The sequence below is a fragment of the Rhinolophus ferrumequinum genome (genome assembly GCF_004115265.2).
Source record: "Rhinolophus ferrumequinum isolate MPI-CBG mRhiFer1 chromosome 3 unlocalized genomic scaffold, mRhiFer1_v1.p scaffold_36_arrow_ctg1_4, whole genome shotgun sequence".
Classification (NCBI taxonomy): Eukaryota; Metazoa; Chordata; class Mammalia; order Chiroptera; family Rhinolophidae; genus Rhinolophus; species Rhinolophus ferrumequinum.
The window spans coordinates 1-25,762 of NW_022680354.1; the positions used below are offsets into that span (position 1 = coordinate 1).

General features: G+C 44.6%; 1 protein-coding gene across 1 annotated transcript in view; it reads right to left on the reverse strand.

Annotated features, from left to right (window-relative positions):
* Nucleotides 1-7,340: 7,340 nt before the first annotated feature.
* LOC117019064 (cAMP and cAMP-inhibited cGMP 3',5'-cyclic phosphodiesterase 10A) overlaps nt 7,341-25,762 on the reverse strand; it is a gene marked incomplete at its 3' end in the record, with an annotated part of 390,928 nt that continues 372,506 nt past the window's right edge. The window contains 3 exon segments of the mRNA XM_033100431.1: nt 7,341-7,390; nt 8,393-8,513; nt 21,139-21,167. Coding sequence (XP_032956322.1) covers nt 7,341-7,390; nt 8,393-8,513; nt 21,139-21,167 — 200 coding nt within the window.

Sequence of the window (25,762 nt, forward strand, 5' to 3'; positions counted from 1 at the left end):
GTCCACATCTACCTGGAGCTGGAATTAGGTGTCTGTGTCTGCAGAGCTCTGGGAAATAAACCTGCTCAAGTTTATCGTACAATTGAAAAAAGTCACACAATTATTGTCACACAATTGGCTCTAAAGTGGCTTCCAAAACCAATATATGAAAAGCAATCTATAAACTTACTTTATGAATTAAAAATTTAAAGTATAATTAGAGTTCACAAGTTTTCAGCTTTTAAAAACAACTCCTATGGATAACACAAGAAAACTGTTATAATAACGTTGTAAAATATATTACATATCAGTTGGGAGGATGTGAACAGGTATGAGAGAGACAAACTGTAAAACCATTAAAAATTGAGTTAAGCAAAATCTGAGTCATGGAAAATAACCTTTGTCTAGCCAGCATTTCTAGAGTACCTTGTATATGTTATGTGTCAGACGCTGGGATGGGCCAGGACACAAAAATACCTGCTTCCTTTCCTAGCTCCAGATTTCTCATAAATTGCCTCTTCTTCCAAAGAAAGCCTTTCTTGTCCCTTCTCACCTACTAAGTGGGAGGTCGTCCAAGCCGCGCGGTCCCACGGGGCCAGTCATCCCAGCTGTTTCTATCGTGATCCACTCGCAGCGCCCTCATCACATCAGGATCCCAGGACACCCTGCGTTCCTCTCTGTTCGCTAAGACCACGGCACGTGTTATAATTAACTGGATTTCTCAATTTCCCCTACTGCTTATACAGGAATGTGGTGTTGTTTTTTGTTTGTTTTTTTTCTTTGCATGCTCAGCAATTTAGCAGTGTTGGGTATACAGCAGGACTTTAAAATGGTTTGTTGAATGAATAACATTCATGACATAACATTCATTTCAGCAATGGAGGTTAAATTAAGTTTTAGGAAGTTTAAGAGTTTTGTCAAAGTCACAAAGAAGTGAACTGGAACTCACCAATCCAACTCCAGAGTCAAACTCCTTTGAAAGGCTAAGCTACTCACTGGAAGCTTTCCTTCTGTCCAAGCTTTGAAACCATGCAGACAGTACAGGAGCTCTCTCCTCGAGGGCTGTCCCCAGTGGAACCTGGACGGGAAGGGGCAGGAAGCCATCCGGTCCACGCCCACCCCAGCTCAGCAACGGCCTGCACAACAAGGCTGCTGTGCAAAGGACACACCGGCTATTGAGTAAATGTCCCACTGGTTTTAGAAAAGCATTATTTTAACACCATTTTCAATTTCTTCCATGTACTGGTCTAAGGTTTTCTATCATCATTTGCATTAAATGAAGCAACTTATAAATTCCTCAGAAACTGTCCATTTTATCTGGATTTTCACTTTTATGAGTACAAGTGTCTTCTCACGATCTGTCATCTTCACTATATCCATTGTTTCACTATCTTTTAAATTATTAAACATATGTAACTGTGTTTCTCTTTGTTAATTAGGTTAGCAAACGGCTTATCTGTAAATCCCTTAGATTTCCTCTTTTATGTAGATTTTCTTTTCCTATCTCCATAGGTGAGACTGGTAAGTCCCAAAGCACAGGGACTTTAATTTATTAATACCACAGTGGCTCTGGTACCTGGTATCAGGTGACAGTGCCCAATAAAAACATGTCCAAGTAATAAATTCACTTACTTTTGTTGTCTTACTTATTAATGTTTCAAACATGTATATAAACTATTCAGAACTTTAAGGATGTGGATTTTCCACTGTGAATCACTTTGTCCAGAGCTTTGGCAATATTGTAATTCAGTTTCATAAACACTCTTCTCTAAATATTTCATTAACTATATTTTAATTTTTTCTTTGTCCAAAGAATTACTCGGCATATTGTTTATGTTTAATTTCCAAGATTTAATTCCCTTGTTATTAGCCATTATAGGGATCTGAATTCTTAAAGGAGGTTAAATGTATCAAAGTAGGATATAACCTAAAGAAAGAGAACCCCAAGATGGTAAACCCTAAAATAATTTACTGAGTTAAATATATAAATTTTTTGAAAAACTTAATGATATTACTAACATCCTCTAAATTATATTTTTGATCTGCCAGTACCTAAAACTACTACTATACTTTTGAGTTCAATTTCTTTGGTAAGATTGCTTTGCTTTACAAATCTCAATGTACCAAACATTTATTGTACAAACTTCATACCAGCTCTACCCTTCACTGCACACTAAGCCCTTCACAAAGCAAGCAACCTTTTCTTTTTTTCTTTTTCCAATTTGATGCTTTGATTCTTTAAATTCAACTTTGTTACTGATCTTGTGACACTCGCTCCTGCAGTCTGCATTTTTCTGGAATAGGTTTGCTCTAAAACTCCCTTTTTATTTTCAATCTTTCCTAGTCTCTTTGCTTCTATGTGCCTCTATAAAATAGAAGAAAATTGTGGGATTTTTAACCTGATTTAAGATTTGTTTTACTTTCAATTTTTTTCTCGTTTTTTTAATTAGTTTCAGGTATATAAAGCAACGTAATAGACACTTACACCCCTCACAAAGGGATAACCCCCATCCGCTACCTCGCTGACAGCGTACATAGCTGTTACAATTCCATGGACTGCATTCCCTATGCTGTACTTTACATCCCGTGAATATGAACATATATATGTGTGTATGTGTGTGTGTGTGTGTGTGTGTGTGTGTGTGTGTGTGTGTGTGTGTGTGTGTATTTGACATTCAATATTATTCTCCTTCAGCTTCAGGTGTACAGCGCAGTGGTCAGGCATCTACACAGTCTATGAAGTGGTCCCCCTGATAAGTCCTGTGCCCACCCGGCAGCCTACATAATCTTTACAACATTACTGATTACATTCCCCGTGCTGCAGTCCACGTCCCCATGACTACACTGTCACCACTAATTTGCATTTTCTAACCGCTCACCTTCTCCCCACCCCCACCTCCCTGCCTTCTAGCAATCATCAGGCTTTTTTTTTTCCTATGTCTCTGAGACTATTTCCGTTTTGTTTGCTCGTTTATTCTGTTCTTTAGATTCCACATAGTAGTGAGATCATATGGTATTTGTCTCAGTCTGACTTATTTCACTTAGCATAATATTCTCTAGGTCCATCCATGTTGTTGAAAATTTCGCAGACATTACCCTTAGTAATATTCTTACTGATCTAGCCCCGCAGGCAAGGGAAGCAAAAGAAAAAATAAACAAATGGGACTACATCAAACTAAAAAGTTTTTGCACAGCAAAGGAAACCATCAATAAAACAAAAAGACATCCTACTGAATGGGAATTTTTTTCTTTTAATAGCTGGACTATATTCTACTTGTCATATTGTTGTGACTTATTTTCATACGGAGTTTCAGTCATATCTGATGTTTTATTTTTAGTGTGTTAATACTGGTTTGTTTTCTAACTTCTTAACTTTCTGCATTATCTTTAAATTTTCCCTCTCTGGTAATATTAACAGCAGTTTTTAATTCTACTAGGGGAACTTTTGATATATTCAATAGTATTTAAATTTACATTTCTTAATACATTAACTTCAGAAAATTGATTATTTCTACTAATTCTCACTCATGAAAAAAATTAATACTTTCATACGAATTTTGTAATTCCTTTCATCTCTACCTTAATCCTTGGTATTTATTGATCTAGACTAAAAATTTTCTCTCAATCTATCTAGGTTGCACTATTATAATTCTGTCACTAAAGCATATACATTTTGCTTTGAAAGTTAGTTATTTGCTTTCTAACTATAATTCAAAATCCAGAGGAAAATTTAAAAAACATTGATAAATGTCTACAATTTGCTAACTTTCATGACCAAGGAAGAATTGTAAGAAACTATTCATGTATTTGCTCATCTGTGCAAAAAAAATTGTTTTATTTAATATAGTTAGCTTACATTTTAGAAGTATGTCAACATCTGTTGCAAGCAATATGGCAGATTAGATAATTTGACACTCCTGAAAAAAACAATTTTAAAGTTATTTAAAGGCTGTATAAAGTATATTTTATAAATGTTTTATAATGCTTTTCTGGGCTGAGAAGAATGGAAGCAATCCACAGAAATCTAAAAGGAAGTAAATAAAGGAACCCTGCAAGGTAAGCAAATCCCAAACTTTTTCTTGAGAGTACCAACCAAAGCCGAGGTTACTGACCCTCCTTCTGGAAAGCCGCATGGTGAACAGAACAGACAAGACCTGAAACCTGGGTTCTCTCCACGCTGGGGACGTGTAATAGGAGAGCCCTGCCCGGGCGAGGACAGCAAAGGGCCGCACGTCGTACGAGGCTGAAGGGTAAATGTACTTACAGCTGTGAGGGCCTCACAAGGAAACCAAGTTATCTTGAATTTACTGCCAGAGGGAGAAGAAAAATCTCCTCTGAGAAATCATAACTGTGCAGCACGTGGATTCGAGGCTCGAGTCTAAACCCCTTTGTAGTCCGAAAAAACTCACTTAGATAATGTAATTAAAATAGTCTTGGATTGGTAGCGCCTCAGGTGACTGGCAAAAACAAATACATATCCTCTCTCTAGGAAAGGAACTTCAACACAAGCCGTCAGGACACCCACTTAAACGGGCCCAAAGAATTATTTGATTCACAGTTTTTTAAAAAAAGAGAAACAGAAAACACACGAGCGAATAAGTCACCATCTATGAAAGGTGGATGGAATAAAAGCCAAGGAGCTGTCCATTCAGAGAGAATACAAAACAATACGAAATAGTTCATGTATTTCAAAAATTAAGGGTAAGCTTGATAATGTCCTGGGAATGACAAAATTATAATGAAGCATGCGACAAACTGAAAACAACCAAAAAATAACTATATTATAGTCAGTATACAGAGAGATAATATATCAACCCAAATTCTCTATCCAGCAAAAATCTCTTTAAAGAAAGTGGTGAAATAAAGACATATGCCGAGAGACAAAACGAGATTTTCCTTCCCGTCAGCAAGTTCTTGTCCAGGGAAAGCCTACAAGACTGAGGAAAAAGACTCCAAACGGGAGACCTGAGGCGGAAGAAATGACGAGCAGAGAAGTGGCAGCTACTCAGAGACATGAGAACACTGCAGTGAACTTCCGACCTCAGACACCGTGTCTTCTTCCCACTCACAGAAACGCAGGTAAGGGAACAGGCAGGGCCTCGCTACCCGTGAGGAGCCAGCAACGGAAAGCAGAGTCACCCCAACACAGTACTCGTCCCTGAGACCTTCCTCCCAGAGACACAAGTGTATGCCTTCATGAAGCTTGTGTCCTAGTGGAAAAGCCACATTAGCAAATAACCGCACAAGTCACAGGCAAACATGGAATTGCAGACTCGGCTAGCTTCTGTGAGGAACAAGTGTGTGACATTAAGACGCATCACACAGTGGGATCTCACTGAAGAAGGTCAGAACAAGCTACGACTTTGCTGTGTACCTGCTGTTCCCAGACATACACCACCACACGCACCTGAGATGTGGGACAGAAAGAAGGAGCAAGGACAGGGACCTGGGACAGCCGCGTAGAGCAAATCAACTGACCACCGGAGTTTCGAGTCAGGGGGCAGATGAGAGCCTGAGCGGTATGATGTCATCCGCTCTACGAAGCTACAAAGGTGGCTGCTAGCTAAAAGTGAGAGAATCAGGATTTCTATGCATAACATTAGAGTTCAGACATGATGGACAGAGCTTTTTCTAAATCCTACGTTAGAAGAAGCTACTCCACCATGGTTGATGTGTAAAGGAGTCTGCAAACTATACAGCAAAAACCACAGCCTGGTGAGTAAGAAGGTGGGAGTGGGATCTAAATCCAAGCTCTGAGGGTCCCGCCCTGCCTGAGCCCCCGGCCGCTGGCTGCTGCAGCCCCTTTCCCACCTCTGCAGACGAGGTCTCCCAGTGTGCTTCACGCAAAGCAGAAGAGGGCCACCCCCAGTGCAGCCCCCAGTTTCAGGGTTCACATCACTTCTTTTCAGGTAAACAGCCAGAAATGCTGAGCCCAAGGGCCAGTTTGGGTCACAGATGACTGACTGAAGGGAAGGTGACACTGGCTGCAGACAGAGCAGCACAGCTCTCTGGAAAGGAGTGCAGAGAGGGCGCGCTCGCTACCCCACTGAGCTAACACACACAGCGGTAGACCATGCAAATAAATGCACATCATGTGAGAATCTCCTAAAAGGAATTCTTAGTTTTAAAATCCCCAAATTTGAGAAATAGATTTTTAGGATGAACAGAGAATAGTGAGGTCTATTTGTTACTTAGTAGCTTAGCCATTTTAAAATACTACCACTGTGTGAAATATAAAGTATTTAGAAGTAACAGTAATATCTGAATAGTTCAATTTAATAAACACTCTTGTCTGACTGTGTATGTGAAAGGCTCGGTGAATACAACACCGAGTCAGAAGAGGGCCATGCCCTAAAGAGCTTCTATCCTGTAACAAATCATTACAATGCCGGGGAGACAAGGTCTGTGCAAACGAAGAGGGGCAGTAGGAGTTAGGAACCCTGCTAACAAGTGTTCTGTGTGCAGCTCCTCCCAGGCTTTGCACTGCTGTTATTCAAGGCACTAGTGAAAACCTCAGAAGACTCCATTCCTACTAGCATTTTATGTAATACAAACAGTACACATTTTGATTACTCACAAACACATCACGTTGAAAAAAATACATCCCAAATCTCAAATAACAGTAAGTAACTCATAAGAAATACACATAAGAGTTTGCCAAGTACATTTATCACTGACTTTTATATATTTAAGCTATGGATATGAGCACTATTGACTCCGAACATTATTTTAAATACATGTGTATGTGTTTTCAATACCATCACAAATCAAATGCCAGTAACTGAACGTCTTGAAACGCTTTTCCAAGTGCCTGTTCACAGTGCAGCTGACAGTGGGCGGGGCTTTACGTTAGGCCGGAAATGCAGGTCCAGCCCTTCCCGGAGACTGGGACTCCTACAGCCAAGGAGACCCCAGGGCCACCACCGCAGCTCGGGGATCTGGACGCTCGGTAACTCTGTCCCAGCAGTTGTCTTTAAAAATCTAGAAAATCGTATAAAACTGCTATACTTTTATTCTCATTTTATTCTGCTGCAGATTGTGTGTAGAAAGGGCACAGACTGTCCACAGCACCCAGACCACAAGGATGAAACAACTTCTGCACAAAACCGTAGGTCAAGAAATGCCATTTGTAAGATAGGATACCACAAACCGTCACCCAAACAATTAACAAATTATGACTTTATGCCTAAATGTTGTCATGTTGGTAAAAGTCACATATAGAAACAAATTACATAATGAGTTTCAAGTACTTAATTACAATACGTCTGTTATGTGGTTTGTAACATAATAGTTTATCTTTTTAAGAAAAGCTTATGACATGTTCTTAACTAGAGCACCAAAATCTACATTTAGATACTTACATTATTGCACTCTCCAAGGAAATACAGTGCAAATCCATCAGCTTTTGTGGCTGCCAAAGTAATAAAAGGGAAGAGACTAATCTCAATAGAAGAACACAACACGCGAGAATTCTCTACGGTCAGACCTCAGACCTGAGTCTTCTGAATGGATTCGTTAACACAATTAGTGTTCACGTAGTAAACTGAACAAAATAATGTATGGCTGTACTTAATGACATAATTAGAGGATTTCCATTTATTTTCATCACCTATTGCAAATTTTAAGATGTGACATCCTCAGAGGCATACAGCAGTCAATGTACTATGTAATATTTGTCAAACTTCAAAATCAGAATTATCGGGAAAAGTTCAAAAATTTGAGAATTGTATTTAGTTTTTAAAGTATTAAAAATACCAGAAGTGATATTCATAACACTGAATAATCAATAGAAGCATCAACCAAAACCGATGCATATGTATCGACCCATCATCACTGAAGAGAACATAATTTACCTTCTCTAACTGCTTCGGGCCGTCTGAAGGCAGCAACCATGCAGTTAACACAGTAAGCCTCAGAGGATCAGCCTGCATTTACCCCCCGCGGACATCACTCCCGTGACCTCTGCGTCTGGAGGCGAGAGCCTCGGCCTGTATCTGCCACGGCAGCCTCATCAGTGACATGGCGCTAACAGGACACAAACTTCTCATCTCCCCAAATACATTTAAAATGTTTCTTCCTCCTTAACAATGAATGATTTCTCATACAAAATAATGTCACTTAGTTCAGTTAAAACTACTTTCCAACGAAAACTAGGTTTTCATTAGCAGGTATAGTATATTCCATTTAAACATCAGGGAGATACTTTTCTTGGATAATTCAGAAAAATCTCAGGTTTACATCATTCTAGGAGTTTCATAATAAAATATTTTCACTTTAAACGTAGCCCGAGAATAAAAGTAAATAAGTTGCACTTGCTCTTTAGCAGGTACACTATTACTGCCACTTTCTGCAATGAAATAAAAGAATCTTTGGTTCAATTTTCCTGCTCCGAGGAATACAAAAGGTCTCTTACCTATTTTAATTATGCTACTCAATTCATAGAGAAGTAGCTGGTTGTCTCCTCCTGTATCCAAACGTTGCTCTATATAGCTGTTTAGCTCGTACACAACTCCCTGCATATTTGTATCCTGGTACTTTGAATAAAAAGAAGAAAGAGAGAAAAAAAAAAAAGGACATAAGTAGATATAACAAAACACAAATTCCTTAGTTTATCAAACATGATTAATATATATGATTTGATATACTAGCTGTTCATTATGCTTTTATAGAGCGTGACTTAATATTACATTCCACTATAAAAATAGAGTGCAAATGAAAATTGTGACTTAGAATTATCTACAGCCTCCATGCATGCTTATTTATATTAACATACCAAACGTTACGAACTATGACTTTGTTTCTGAAGCTTTATATATAACGTATCAGGCATGCTTGATCAGTAAAAATGACACAAACATTTGTTTTCTAACTGAATGAAACATTGTTCAGGTGCTAGGGTCCCCTCCTTTGCCTCCATGTGACCACCACCCTAGTTCCACGTCAACTCTGCCGCTACAACAGGGGCAAGCGGCTCGCGCTCGGGAGCTGTCCCCACAGCAAGTCCCCAGCACTGGGCTCCATCGAGGTACCAGGCACAAGAGCAGGTGGAAGGCGTCGGGGCAGAAGGTGGAGGTGAAACATGAGGCCCCCAACCCAGCACCAGCCTGCACGGTGTCTTCTCTAGAAGGACCGGAAACTAGTCTCTACCATGAGTTCCCTGCCCTCCAGCTAACAACAGCCACGTGAACTTAAAAAATACAGTGAAACGCTGTCACTCCCTGGCTTACAAGACTCCTGAGGCCTCCCGCTGCACTTACAGACAAACTGCTCACAGGGTGGCCTCCCGCACCCCACACAATGTGGGCATTTTCTGCCTCTGAAACTGTCCCGAGCCACCCTCGTCTTTCTTGAACTCTCAGATACCTTTCACTCCCAAAGGTCTATGGCTTCCGTTATTCTTGAGCACTGTCCTCAGCAAACACACGTGGAATGAGTACATCAGTGAAGGAATGGATGAAGCAGTCAACACCCCACAAACATGCACCGGCCCCCGACCATCTCACACAGGTGCTGTCCTAGACACGGACGCTGGAAAACGACCAAAGGTCAGTTCCCGTCCTCAAGAAACCGACATTCCAGTTGGAAGACATGAGACAAGGAAAGCCCATAGTGTCCTAGAAAGAAGGTGGTGGGCGCTATGTGAACCGGGGGTAGGGAAGGCTGACAGCCAATGTTGTCGCAGGGAGAGGGACTCCTAAATAGAACCCGGATGGACGGCTCCGCTGACACAGGACACGGCAGACTCCAGTGGAACCTGACACCTTTGATGCCCATGGGCCAAGCCTTCCCAACTGGTCTTGTCGGGACTGCTGACCACCCACCGCCTCTCTCTGCTGCTGACCAAGAAACAGATGCTAGTGCAGACAGGCCCAGAAATTGGAGGACAGAGGGTGACTTGCAGGGAGGGCAACACACACCAGACGAATGACGGAGGTGGCCAGTGAACAGGCCCTGGAAACCAGTGGGAATGGGTCTCACAGCTGTGGGACATGGGAGAAGAAAGCTGATGTTGGGTGGGGGCACAGCTGTGAGATGGGGGCACCAGACGGGTATGGAGTTGGGGGGGTGCATAAGTGCGCCCCCAGGTGGCTGACACTCAGGGCACATGGCTGGAATGCCAGGGCTCCCGGTGCATACTCCGGTCTCACCAGGCTGGCTGCCGAGCGGATTTACCCCGTAAAACCTGCCTGCCCTTCCCCTGGCCACAACCAACAACACTGTCCCACCACGGCCCTGACAAAAGCATTCCCCCGGCCACACTGGCCTGCGGGAAGCCTCCGGGTGTGGGTGGGATGACCCCGAAGGGCTGCCCCTCCCCAGGGTTTCCTGAATTCACTGACAAGATGGGACCTGGCGCAGCAGGGCACAAGTGACAACACGTAAAATCCAGAGACAAGGGGTGCTGTCAGCATATCGGCGGAATGGACACTGCCACAGAAGGCTCTGGCCAGCAGACACATTAGCACTGGCTACCTGACCACAAGGTCCTGGACATCAAACAGGGTAGCCCACTCCCTTCTCAGGAAAGTTCTGGGTCGAGTGACACAAATCTGCCTTGATCACCACAACAGAAGTCAGAGAGCCAACGAATTCCAGGCTTGAGCCAATTCACAGGCCTGGAAGGCTGGATAAAGGGATGGGAGACCACGTCCCCTGGAGGAAGGGGCCCGACCCACAGCCACCCCTCCCACGGTCCCCAGACGCCTGCAGCACCTGGCTGGGCCGCTGCGCCTGGGGAGGGGAAATTACCAGACGTGGCAGGGCCTGCTAGACCTCGGCTAAGCTGACAGTGCGTGTGGAGACCCGACACCAGGTGCTGTGCCCGTCAGACGGGCTGTGGGCGCCAGGGGAGCAGTGGGGCTTTAGCGCAGGTCATCTCAGAGCGAGCCCGGTAGGTTCTGAAATAGCCTGTGCTAAGTGCAGTTTCAGAATGCACGTCTGGAGCAGACATTCTCAGAAACTGGCAGAAGCCCCACAGTGGAGGGAAAGGGGTGACCAGTGAGACTTACTGAAACCTGGGGACCAGCTCCCCAAGTACAGAGAACAGGACTAGACTAACGAACACGGCCTCAAAGCACCACAACAGAAACCACCACACACCACCCCTGCGCCATCACTAACTCAGACCTTGCTGCCTGCCCACGGGGCTCCCACCGGCCCTGCCCAGCTGGGCACCCTGTCCTCGTCCTCAGGGCACGTACTGTCCCCCAGCCCCACTGCCGAGCTGTGCTCACACACCTGAGGTCTGCGTGCCTTCCCTTCCACCTGGGTCCTACGTGCTTTGTCGGCCACCCACCGTGGGACAGCCCAGCCTCCTGCCCAAGTTTTCTGACTTTATTGCTGAAGCTGTATCTTGTTAACAGCTGGTCATAACTTCCCAGTTATTGGCTAGTTCCATGTATTGTCCAAGTCCAATTCCTCTGCAGACACCAGTGTGACAGTGAAAATGTACATAAAAGTCACGAACACTGGAAATGCCTACAAAGCATCAGATGGCGTCCTAGGAGCTTATGTTGTTCATCATCCGTAAACAGTATCCTGAGTTACTGCCGGTTTTGAAGACTCCAGAGAAAATGCTGGATCCCTAGACTGAGCCACGCAGAAGCCATCATGCCTAAAAATCTAACACTAGACATGTCTTTTTCATGAACCAAGCCATTCTTCAAATACGTCCTTTTATTTGTGGGAAGTGACACATTAGCTAGTCGTAAGGTGGGTTTTCAGCCACTCCACAGAGGAGTCCCTATAAAAAAGGAACTACAGGTTGACTCCTTTCTCTGCCAATAGAATTCTGAGAACAGGCTTTTTCATAAGACCTGTGTGCAGTGCTGAGGTTAACAACCAGCCGTCCACCAGCTCTTCTGGGCAGGAAGTGTGGTCACACACAAGTGAGAACCGGAAGCCATTCCGGGACGTGGACAGTTTAACCTGAGGTTTCCTTTACCCAGGTCTCCAGGCTTTAGTTTTCTCACTCGTAGCACAAGAAGGTTGTTCCAACACTAACTGTCTATGACAATCTACGAACTAGGATTTTAAGTTTTGTTGTTGTGTAAGTTTGAATTCGAATCGTCACCCTGACAGTGGGATTAGTACACCTGTGATGACCAATGGCAAGTGCAGAAATCTCATAAGGACGAAACGTTTGCTTATGATCCCTGTTCTTATTAGCGTACCATCAACTCAAATATTAAAGGCCTGTCTACACAGTGGACCATTCAGTCCGTAATACACTGTAAAACTGAGGCATACATGTAAATGGGAAGTGATAAGGAGTACCACTAGCTGGCGGCTCTCTACAACCCCTCTGGCGTCCTGAGGACCACCGTGAAAACAGGGGCCCAGGGAACACACAGGACAAGGGCAAGTTCTGCACTCGGAGACGCAGCTACGCAAACACTGCGAAGAAAGCCCTAAGGGACCGGTTCAGTTCCTTATGCACACTTCCAACTCTGCGGCTTCAGGAACCCAAAAGCCCACTAGGACAGCAGTGAAGTTGAGCTTGTATCTGCAAAGCATTTTAACTTCACAACGTCCTCTCCCTGCCTTTACTGTACAGAAGAAGCCACACAAAGTACATACTGAGCGAGCACGGCTGAGACATTCCCATTTCAACACGATTAGAACTCTAAGGTAGAATGAGCTGCACGGCAAATATATCACTTCTCAAGCCTCAAGTCAGATGGACAGCGAGCCCTCAGCCTCTCTCCACACTGACTGTCACGCATTACCTGCTTTTCATTAGAACCACCACTGAAGACACGGGCTGAAAACACAGGACCACACTGAATGACGGAAGTGATCGACCAGCAAAACTGTGAACTCGGTCAGCTCTGTGTGACAAGTGTTGCTGTGTCCAGGAATGTAACAGCCTGCGAGTCTGCTGGGGTGCCTTGGGGTTTTAGGAGCACAGCTGGGGAACCAGGGGAAGAGCCAGTCTATCACCCAGAGGGAAACAGTACTTCAGGGGATGCCGTGGTCAGCCTTGCTTCAGAAAGCAAGCTGAGAGCTGGTCTAACCAAGAACAATGTCCCCAGACTTGCTAAAGTGAAGCAGGGGTTTAAATGTAAAAACACTTCACCCGAGGAGTTTGGAGGCACGCAAGAATGAACGGGGAGCTTGAATGAGCTGGAGGCTGGGAGCCCCACTGGCCCTATGGGGTGTCACTGACACACCTTGAAGGCTGTAACAACACACTAGGAAACATAATGAGATGGAGGTAAGTTGGGTAAATACTTAACAGCCCCCAGCTTTCAGTATAAACCCCAATATTTGAATAGTACCTTCTCATTATTGCTTAAATTTTTTTCCTTCTTTTTAATAACTTTATTTTGACATAATTCCAAACTTATAGAAAGTTGCAAGGACGGGGCTGAAAACTCCCATTAGTCATCAAGTATTTACACTTTGTCCTATTTGCCTTATCGTTCTCACAGGAAGTCCTCCCTCCCTTCTCTCTCTCACGTCCTTTAAGGCAAAGCTCCACTGAGCACCTGTCCACTTTTCGCTGCCACAATGACCTCCACACCCCCGAACCCAAAGGCAGCTCAGTCTTCGTGTCCCTGGACACGCGGGCAGCACGTGACGCGGCCGATGACTCCCTGTCCTTGGAGTCGTTTCCCCACCACTCCAGGACACACGCCCTCGTCCTCCTCCTGCCTCCTGGACACTTGTCAGCCTTCTTTGCCAAGTCTTCCTCCTGTCTCAGACTTCTCAATGTCATGTCCCTGGCTGGGCTTTGGATTTTCTCTTCTCTGTCACACCACACTCACTTCCTAGGTGATCTCATCCAGCCTCGCAGCTTTGCGTACCATCTGCAGGTGGTTAATTCCTACAGCACCCATATTACTAAGAATTCTCAAATTTCTATGTCTACCTCACACCATTCCGCTAATCTCCAGACTCATCCACCAACCACTTACCGTCGCTATTGAGAAATAACTGAGTATCACAGACTTCGCACAGAGGAAACCGAGCACCCGACAGGACCTCCGCACACCCCCACTGACCTGCCCTCCTGCAAACACTGCCATCTAAGGAACGGCATTTACTTAGGACACATTTCGCAAGAATAAAAACTCCATACACCTAAAGATGTTAAGTCTAAGAAAAATGAGAAAATCTAAAGACCCAACAATAGAATGAGAAAGTGAAAAATTATCACATAGAAACTCAACAGGACATTTTCAGTCATGAAAGATGTCAGACTACATAACATCAGGAAATATTTATGGCATACTGCAAAGTAAAAAAAGACAGAAATAAAAACAGTATATGCTCTATAATTATTACTATGTAAATGTGTACATATAAAGAAAAGACTAGAAGGAAATATTCCTGACTGATATTACTGACGGGATCAGTGTGATACTTCAGAAACATAGTTCTGATGTTTTAACAACGCCAAGTGTAAACGATCTTAACTGAACGGAAGTCACTACGGAAAAGGGGGAAGGGGGCGGGATGACAAGTGGGGCTGCTGGGCTGGTCTTCACATGGAAAAGCAGAGTTCAGGGCGCACCCCCAAGCACAGAAAGCAGAGGACGGCTGCAGAGACATCGCGACGACACAGCGACTAACAAACAGAAGGGGCTCCCGGGGAACAGCCCGTCTTCTCCTCAATGCAGACATGGTTCTACTGTAAGAGCGAGGCAGGCAGCTTTCACAGGGGAGGAAAGCTCTAGAACACCTGCCATGTAAGGAAGTCTCATCAGCCACATTACCAGGCAACAGCAAACAGTATAGCCAATCAGCAAAGGCAGCACATCGAACAGACATAAACAAATAACATTAAACCTCTGAAGAAACGCAGACAGTCAGGACCAGGACTGGCAGCGTTTCCTCTGACGTTGCTGCCACGGGCTGTGAGAAAGCTCTCCTCGCAGGACAGTCACACGCCCGCATATACTCGTCTGCTCCACGGTTTCAGGCGCAGGTACTCTTAATTTCCAAGTCCCTCTTTCCTTTGAGGTACTAATGCCATGCTATTTCTCACACAGATTCATCCAGCGACTTCTGGTAACATCCTTCACGGTGGCCGAGTTTCACTTCCATTCACCACGCAGTTGCTTACGCCTCCCTCCTTGTTGTGCAGGGTGTCAGGCGGAGTCCCTGGTCCAGCTCCCCACATGAGAATGCAGGACATGGTGAGGCCTAAAAGGAACACCCACGGAGCCATAGATAGGGGTGTCATACCACTATAGTCTCGCTGGTGGCTGGGTTGGAGACACAGGAAGCAGGAGCCACACGATCCGCAACTTGCCGTCCGCTTCTCTGCCAACCAACCTCACTTGCTCACTGCAATCCGTGCGTACTAGCTTAGCCACTATCATCTGTTAGTGTAGCCACAGCAGTTATATTAGTGACCAATGGCTCACTGGCTACAGCTGACGGCCATCCAATCACAATTGATGGCCGTTTACTACCAGAGCCAGAACCTTTCCACGTGAGGCTGAGAGCCTGGAAACTGCTCTCCTGGCTCTGTCCCCACACTCCTGTTTGGGGGAATGTCCTTCACAGTGCCCACTCGTCCTTTCTGAGAGAACATGGGTTTGAACTGTCCCTCCCTCAATCTTTAGGGCAGATGTGGATTAAGGAAATCTTATCTTCTAACCCCTCCTAACCCGAAAGGGCCCAACACTCTTCATGGAAAATGGTGAGCAAAAGAAATTTTAAGTTGCAAAGAAGAAAGAAGGAAGATCACATAAATAAACACAAAGAACTTGAATAGCAGGAAGAAAATTCTTTGTGTGAAATTACTAAAAGATTCCTCAAAGAACAGCAAATGCTCAATTTTATATAAACTTTTCCCCTTCTATGTAAAACTGAGCATTGCTCTCATAGTTTGTATTTGGAGTAAATACAGTGAGAAGAAAAAGTATCTCTCTTCCTCCTCTTCCCATTAGGGTGAGTGAGGTGTGTATCTGTAGTCAAACATCCATCTTGCAACCTAAACCTTTGACTATTACAGAGCAGTATGACTTCAACCAAATAACGCTACTCTATAAAGAAAGCTGAAAATAATCTCTGACTGAAATGGAGAAATAGGAAAAGAGTAAGAGAGACAGAGAGAGAGCGTGAGAGAGAGCACGAGTTTATAAGTATCTCAGGCTACTGTTTTTAGCGCTTGCATCTCAGAAAGATCAAGCCCCACAAACTGGCGTCACCTGGACACCCGTCCACGCTGCTACTCCGTGTACCCACAACCCGACCCACCTTCCCACCACTCCCTCCCTCTGCCCAGCCTTCCCCCGGCCCTAGAACTCACTGGCCATCATCGTGGGCCCTCTCTAATCACAGACTCCTCTGGAGGAACAATCTTTCTCCCTTATTGCCCTAACTGAAGCCTTCCTGCCCTCCTGATACACTAGGATACACCTCCCTACACTAGGATTGATAGCACATGATGTAAAATCATCCTGTAGAATGTATGCACATGGGTATTAAGCAGACGGTTCACAAATTTCTTCGTAAGTGTAGTAAGAGATATTTTACAAATGTGAACAAAAGACCAGCACTTTCAGGAAAAAGTTACTTAAAAGTTGGCATTCTATGAGCTTTGCCCCCCTCACTTTATCAAATAACCAAAGAAAAATATAAATGAGAAACTGGGCCACTGCAGCTGCTAAATGCCTTAAATTTCAAGACGACCTCAGTGGACATAATACCAATGAAGCCAAACTTAAAAGAGTCACCAAGGGCTTACTCAGGTTCCCTTTCCCAGGAAAGAGCACTGCTAGGAGAAGCGCACAGGAAATATTCCGGGGAAATGAGTGACGGGGGATCCCAAGTGCACCCGGTGAGCGCTGGCTGTGGGCGCCTGCTCTCTGTGGCAGGGCCCCGGTTAGAAACACTGAATCAGAAGCCGGGGAAATGTCAGCGTCCGCTAACAGAACGAAACACCGCTCTCACTTAGCAAACAGAGGAGCATGTACTACTGTTTACCAGGCCAGGGCGAAAGGAAGGCAATACAGGGAAATCGGATTCCAGCAGAGAGATGTGTTTCAACGAGCCCGGAGGAAAATCACAGAGATAAATTTCCCCTATGGGAATGTCCACCACTCTGCCCAGCTGGGACTCACGGGTACCACAGAACCTAGTAAAAATAATGAATTCCAAGAGCAGAGGACAGTTTTATAAATATTTGAAAATTTTAAAAGCAACAATTATATATAAAAACTCACAATGTAATGGAACATACATACAGCATTTTGAGGGGAAAAGGCAGTGCCCAAAATTCTAGACCTGGCTAGAATTTGGCATATTCTGGCCACTAGGCATCCAAACGCTCTTCTTGCATTTCTTGCTCTTCTTGTATTTTTCTCTCCCTTTCTTGTTAGAAATCTTTGTAATTTATAAGCTGGAGCCACTTTAACAACAGTCACAGTAATAAAAAAAGAAAGGATTAATTGTGATTAGATGAAAACAAACGATGAAGCTACGGCTGACACCGACACTGAGTCCCCTCCTCTCCGACCTGCGCACTGTCCTGCCCTCCTTCACTTCTAACCCGGTGGCCTCCTTGCTGGACACACTCCTGCCTCAGGGCCTTGGAACTTGCTATGCCATCTGCGGGGAAGGGTCTTCCCCTAGTTCTCAGCATGGGTCACTTCTTCACTCCCCTTAGGGCTTTTCTCAGTTACCTGCCTGGTGATAAATTACGGAAAAGGGGGCACAGGAAAACAACTTGGAAACATTACTCAGATTTGTGGCTTCAAAACAGAGAAATATGTAATAGGTTAGAGACTTACTCAAAAGGTTGGGATGGGTCAAAATAAGATAAAATGAACTTTAAATAAATGTACAAGTTAAATTATAAAACAAAATCTGTTGACAAAGAAATTTTCTCAGCTTTCCCCCGACTTTGCTGACTTGTCTTCCTTAATTTCACTGGCTGACTTTTCCACGTCTTCGCCACTAAACGATTAGTGTCCAGAGTTTAGTGCTCAGGCCTTTTTTTTCTACAGACAGACTCCCTAAGTCATGTCATTTAGTCCCACGGTGTCAAATACTGATGGAGCTACAGACCCCCAAATATATAACATATATGTATATATATGTGTATACATGTAATACACACACACACACATACACACACACACACACACACATATATATATATATATATATATATATAATATACATACACATACACCTAGCTAGGAACTTTCCTCTTGGCTTGACGATACGTTCATTTGCTTTCTAAATATCTCCAATTTGATGTCTGATAACTCAAATCGAACATGTTCAAAAGTAGCTTCCTCATTTCCCAGCCTCACTGAACCCCCTTCCTCCTTGTCATCACAATACCTGTAGAGAGACTTGCTTCTCCGGGCTGTCAGACCAAAGCACCGGCGTCATCCGTGACCCCTCTCCTGGCTCGCCAGCCCAGCCCCAGCACAGCCGAGCGCTCCCTCCTGACTGCACTGCTCTGCACGACACCCGTCAGACCTCACCGTCCGCGGCCCACACTCCCACAGTCACCGGGTCCCTCTCCATCCTCACCTCCCTCTGTGTACTCCGTTCAACAGCCCGACTGCTTCTCCCAACCTGACACTTCCCCACTCAGTTTACCCAGTGGCGGCCAAGGGTTTGCAGCGTCCCACCCGAAGCCTCCGCAGCAGCTGTAAGACCACAAACACCCGTTCTATGGCAACCGCACTTCCCTCTGCCGACTCGGCTCCAGCCACCCGGGCCTGCCTCAGGGCCTTGGCACTCGCTGCCCCCTCCTTCCAGCTGATTCTCTATTCCCTTCATGTCCCCGCTTCAATGTCAACTTAGCAAGTAATCCTCCTGGGACTACCGTATTTGCCCAGGCAGCCAGTCGGTCCTCTCCCAATCTACCATCACTGCTTATCCCTTTGTTTTGCTTTATTTTTCTACGTATTTACCATGGTACTTATCCCCCGCCTGCTGTGTGCCTGTGTGTGTGTGTGTGTGTCACTGGGAAAGACAGAACACAATCCCTCTACTCAAAGAGCTCTCACCTGGAAGAAGGAGACAGCCTCCTTAGAGGGGCCACACAGCCACAACCACACTGATACGTGACAATTAAGGACAGGTGTTCTCTCTCCATGAGAAAGGCTCTCACAAAACTCAGAACTGCCTGAGGCTGTAAACCTCAGGCCTTCCGAAGAACAGGCCTTTTGACAACGGATGTGCTCAAACAGAAGCCCTGTGGCCAGCTACTGTCTCCCAAACCACTGGACTCAGTATTTCTGAATCTTAATTTTTTAAATTTAAAACAACGGTATACTATTTCATAAAGCAAATTCTGAGTATCCGTCAACTCAGCATTGATCGAGACACGGGGTATGTTCAGAAAAAATCTTTAAAAGATCCTGGCAACTGATACTATTCCAGGTTGTCAGCTCACATATTTAGCATTTCTCAAGTAGAGATGCATGTTCTCCAAATTTGACATAAAATAACGACACAGGAAAACCACTGCATCTCTTCTCTCATCACAGGAAAGGGCTATGTGGCCATGTCACTATCCGATCCAATGTGTCATGGGCCAGTACTTTGCGAAACTAAAGTACACACGAATGGCTTCAATAAAAATTCTGCTCTGGCTACACAATTTCTAGAACCTGTTTTGTCTTTGAAGCAGGGGGCTGCGAAAGCAGAGTCAGTGATGACACTATGGCACCAAAATCTTTACACGTGAGGACATGGAGGCACCGGGAGAGTTGCAGCAACTGCTGAGGAGCTAATTACTGACATAAGCCATGTGTCAGAACCCAAGTCCAACCTTTGTTGGCAACAGGGCAGGATGTACGGAAAACACATGGCTGGCTTGGAAGCACCTCTTCTGGGCATCCCTTTACCCACCGCCGCCAAAAACAACAAAGTCTAGGCTTTCAGGGCATTCCCTACACACCGGGGTTACTCTGGCATTGTGAAGGGAACGCCCATGAGTAAGCTGCGGTTTCCTTCTTCCTGCCCCGACTTACAGCAACACGGCACCCCTTCAGTGCCCTGAGACCGCAGCTTTGCCAACACCATGCCCCAGGATCAGCGCTGCCCCAGCTCACTTGTGAGAACCCCCCTTTTATCCTCAAGTATCACTTTATGCCTTCACCACAGCTCCCAGCAGCTGCAAAGGTTCCAAGCCGACCCTCCACCCCTTGACACACCTCAAAGCAGGCAGACTTGGGACGTCTCTGACTGTGAGGTCAGCAGTGAGGGGACCCCGTAAACCCCGAGACTCACAGAGACCTCAGGAGTCTGCGAGGCTGGGCTGGACAGAGGGCATTCTGCCCAGTGTGTGGGAACACCCTGCTGATTGCGGACTCCTTTCCGCAGACGGTCAGAATGCAAAGGGACCTGTTACATGACCGCACCGACAGCACCTAGGTGACGCTTTCTGAGCAAGACTGAGTGACCTGAGGTGGCATCGGGCGCAGATCAGACTGATCACTTTCAATATTTACCCCCACTTAGACCTGTATCTGTAGACAGGACATACAGGTATTTTCTCATCTGCAGTTAATTAGAATTCCATACATTAAACCCAGTGTGCTAAGTGCTTTCCGTCCTTGTCTCCCATAAGCTTTTCAGTCTGCCAAGTCTTTTACAGTTAACGCTAAGTATTTCTCTCGGACATGAAAACTGTCCATTTTCTATTTCTGAAAGTGCTGAGGCATCACACGTCTTGCATGCACGCGCCGCCTTTTGCTCTCCCCAAGAGAAGGTGCATGAACTCCAAGGCAGGAGCGCAGGCAGCAGGCAGCACCCGTGTGGGCCCCTGGGGGGAGGGCCATGGGGACGGTGGCCTCGGCTGTGTGGCCGGAGCAGGCGGCTGCCATGAGGGAACGCTACGTCTGTGTGGCCTTATCTCACGGTTTTCTAAGAGAAGCAACAAATCCAATCTCAAAACGCAGTCGCTCCATTGTTTTACGTCATCGCCCGATCCAGAAAACCCCAGAGGTGTGTGCGGCAGACAGACCGCCTGTGTCGGCCGTGCTCAGTCTTCAGGACTCTGATCGGCAGCCTCTGTCCCTACACACCGGATTCCACGCTCAGACGGGATACTTCGGGGTGGGGTCCCAGTCTCTGTCCTTCCTTTCCTAACACTGTGACGTGTCAGTACACTGAGAAAAGACCCAGAAGGACTGTGTTCCTGCACAGGGCGGGAGGCATGACAGTGATGTCACTTACCCTGCTGATTTCCTTAGGAGCCGATTCATCTGGGGGGGAGAAGGAAGGGGAAAGACACAATTAGACACTTGGAGTAGTTCTGACACACAGAACATGTCATCCACTCCCAATAAACTACAAGACTCTTGCCATGCTTCTCCTTAGGAAATCTAAGAATCTGTTTTTTAAAGTCTGTAAAATAAAGGTTAAACATAACAAATGTAGAGCTTGACGTCCATATTCCTTTGGGAGGGAAATGAAATAACACAACTTGACAGTCATTTCAAAACTACCTCTCAAGAGCTTCCAAAGTGGGACTGCCTGCAAATACGGTTGCCCTGTGGTTTATTCAAACACACGTACCTAGAAAACGTGCAAGACCTGCAATACTCTAATGACACAACCCACACACATATCTCAAGTGACCATACGACTTGCGCTGTGAGGGTCCTTTCCAGCATTTCTTATTTGCCGGAAGAACACACGCCCCTGTGTGGCACCCTGGCCCAGGCACAACATACACTCGCTAGCGGGGCGGCTGTGTGGTGTGGGCCCAGGAGCTGCGGCTGCTTGTCAGCTCGGTTCAGGGGTAAAATGAGACGGGTGGGGCACCCCTGGCCGGGCGAGACCCTCCCCTCTGAAGGGCTGTCCCTGTGGAGCGGCTGCCTAGCCAGAATACACTTGTGTGACCAACAGGGTACAAGAGACAAAGTGGCCACGATGCCACCTGAGGTCCACTGGTTCTGACCCAGAGGAAGTGGGTTTATGTGGCCCGTCCAGAGGCCTCTCCAGACCCACCAGGGAGAAGCAGCCTTTAATTTAACGTCGTCGCTACCTGCGTCTTGTGTAGCAATCAGACCCTGTGTAACTACCACGGCCAGTGCTCACTTCACAAGCCAAAAATCTAGTGCAATCAGTGCTACTCCAAAGCGCAGCCCAACTCATCTGACGACAACACGTCCCTCACGTTCAGACAGGGCTGCGGTTCTCCTTCTTCTTCTAATAGTCTTATTACCTAAACCACTGACGCCTGCTGCTTCCTGTCTTGCCTAATATTTCCCAGTTCATTGCTTACCACCCATTTTCACAAATAACACAAAGTTTAGTCCAAAATCACATTCCAACCAGTAGTTTCCAAGCTGGTCCCTGGATCCAACATGTGCCCCTGCAGTCATGACCACACACATACACACACACACACACACACGTATGCACACAGAAGTGTGTGTATGACACACACATGCATGCATACACACAACCATCCAGTTTGTCTTCCAACAATATTCTATCGGTCACATTCCTCAGATGCTTCAAAAACTATTAAAAGTAATAGTTTAAAAAGTAATTGCAGTTTAAAAAGTTGAAAAGAACAGCAAAAGCCGCAATTACTTTTGCACCAACCTAAAGTATGCCAACACTGGCTGCACAATGACTTTACCTGGGAACCCTTTACAAGTTACCAAGTCAGACAGCAGGTGTTCAACAGTGGGTGTTCAATAAACAGTCCCTACTCGTCTGCTTTGTAGTCTTTTATTAACACACACTACCTTATATGTTTTTCTTATAATTATTCTATGATGGTTTGATTATTGCATCTGGTATTCCTATGATTAAGCATGTTATAGGCAAAACACTTATTGTATCTTCTACACCGAAGTTACATCATAGACACATTTCATTTACTCTTCAACTCCTAACCCCTGATCCTTTTAAAGGTCCCTGAAGATGAGACCATTTGATTTAATCATCACAACAAATTCATTAACCGATTCTAAAATTAAAAAGGCTTGTACATTTTTAATTTTTTAAAGTTTTTATCTAATACATTTAATGAGCACAGCTGAAAAGTCAGGTGGGTTAAAAGGCACATATGAAAAGCAGCAGCTGTATGAGCGGACTCACCACTAGGACTGACAGGAGTTAGCAAGCTGGGACGCTCTGGAACTTTCCACTCCCCACCCAACATCTCTAAGATGCGAAAGTCAGTTCAAAGGAAAAAGAGTTAGAATGTCTAGACATCGTCAATAAATATTCCTTTTGCTTTCTCTTTTAGTTTTGCTTATTGTTTAGCAAACCTCAGGGTGCATAAGATACTCTACTGGTATGTGTTTATAAAAACCACCTTTTTTTCTTTATGGGCAGATTAAAGTACTTAAAAGAAAATTTTTACCTATAAGCCGATTTCTGGATTTTTCACCACATTTAGGCACTGATTTAGAGATGTGTCCTCTATCTCTTCCTCCAAGTTAAGAAGTCACACAATTTTTCTTAAATGAATGTCAAGTCCGTGTCACTGAGGGAACTCAGTGTTTCAGCTGAGGAGATTAATGAGCACAGTGAAATTTGCCCAGAGACGGCAACCCTGCTTCCTATTTCCTATATGTGGAATTCTCAGCCGAACGCCCTTGCCCAAGGAAAATTTAAGCATATTGAAGAGGTTAGAGGCGAGACACCCAGGGGCTGAGACCGTGAACGAGGGTTTGCAGCCCAGGCCAGGAGTCTCTTGTGGAAAAGGTGACTTCTTTGCCGCCTTGTAAGTCTGTAGTCAAACAACATCCTAACAATATAATTGGACAGTAAAACCGATTTCTTTTCACAAAGACATGTTCAAAGTAATGGAGAGGAAGGTCCTGACGCCTCGCAGACCATGTAGGGCTCCAAGTGAAGAACCCATGACGCACAGCGTGTCCTCCTAAGATCCCAGGGCCCGGGGTGCCTGTACACCCCCCCACACACGCACTCACGACCCAACTGTGGGTATTTCACGTGGTTCAACAATGAAGCTCGCTTTAAAATGAAAGGGTAGGGATCACGGTGAAGAAGGAAACTGCCATGGATACCAGATTTTGTGTCATTCATGAACATCTAATTACCAACAAAAGTTTTCACAAAAGCAGGCACTAATTGTATGTGACATGGGGGTTCTGCAAACACTTGTTTATTCAAATACCTACTATAAATCCATTTTGTGCCGGGCACTTACTTATCCCTGTTTTCAGGAAGCTTACATTCTAGTGGGACGAATAAAAAAAGACAATTTTTTTAAAAACTCAGAAATTATTATGGAATATCTATGCTTAGTAAAGAGAAATTGATTAAAAAAGAAGAAACCATCTTCAATCTAAACATCATTTTAATATATTTAAAAAGCTTTAGAAAGAACAACTCATGTGAAGAAAAAAAAAATCCCCTGGAGGATTTCCTACTAAGTATGACTTTCATTGTAAGTACTTAATATTGAAAAATGTATAAATATTTACAACTGTGCATACATCTGTACCTTTCTTTTTGTGACCATTTTGGGTATTTCTTTTATATGAAGTGGGATTTCAGGAATGAATGAATCCAAATTTATATCTAGAACTTAAAGGAATTTATATTATATGGGCTGATTTTAAAAAGTTCTGTGGCTGCTTTATTCTTCTTTATTATGAAGTAAGATCCTAGAAATCAAGGGGAAAATTCCACTAAAACTCATATGCTTTACAAACAATAAGGGATTATTACATTTTCTTACAATTTGATCCATAAAAATCATAGACAAAAGTAAAGCAAACTACGAAGAGGAAAAACGGAAGAGTAAACAAAATACATTTCTTAGTTACAGGAGATCTAAAGAAGATACATATAAAATCAAGCATTAAAGAAAAGGTGAAAAGGATTTGGGTTGCTTCTTATAATCCTTAAGTATTTTCATACTTTGTCGATTTTTAATACCTTCCTACTAAAAAGATTTGAGAAGGCTTACAATAAAAATACAACAAAACCCAAAAATGCAGCTGCTAAAAATAATGATGAATGTTTGTATTTGTAATTTAATAGGATTTGGTTAAATTAAAAATAAGGGAAAATCAGAACCACTATATGAGTCAACATTAGCTACAAGAATATGTATTTAATCTACATGTATATATAAATACATACGCATTTTATTAATTAGACACACACACAAATTGGTTGCAATTATAAATTATTTTTTCCGCAGTATATCATGTCATCTCACAAGTCTGAAGTTAAAAACTGTATGTTCATATGTAAATGTATGTGTTAGTATCTTGGTGATGAGATGACGTGGTGTTCTCTTCATATGTCTAAATTGTCACAATCACAATAAACTGCAATAACTTACAACTTAAACGCTTGGATGGTTTCCCTGCTGTTACCAGATAGACACCAACATACAGCCTGCACAGGGAGAGGCTCAGGCCACTGTCGTGCAGGTGAGCGGGCCCAAGTGCGGGAGACCCCCATCTGTGGACAGCCTGGCAGAGTCACTGGGTCCCCTGCTGCTCCTCCTGGGTCTTCCCAAGTGCCTCCCACTAATGCCTGGCCCGCTCCTCTGTGCCGTTCATGCCAGTACTTGGCTGGGCTGTACGGCCCCCAACCTTTGCTTCACTCCGTCAGGACCTGGAGAGCAAACCCTGCACTCTGAGGTGGAACCAGGATGTCCTGGCGTCCCCTGACAGAGGAGAAAGAGAACACACTTCATTGCTATCCTCAGAACCACAAAAGCAGCCCGACGGAAACTATCTGAAAACTGCATGAGATGAAAAGTCAGGAGAACTCAGGTCTCGGTAACCGGAGTCAGGCAGGAATTGGTGGGTGACAGGCCTTCACTGTTTGCTACGAATGAGCTGTGTTAGTA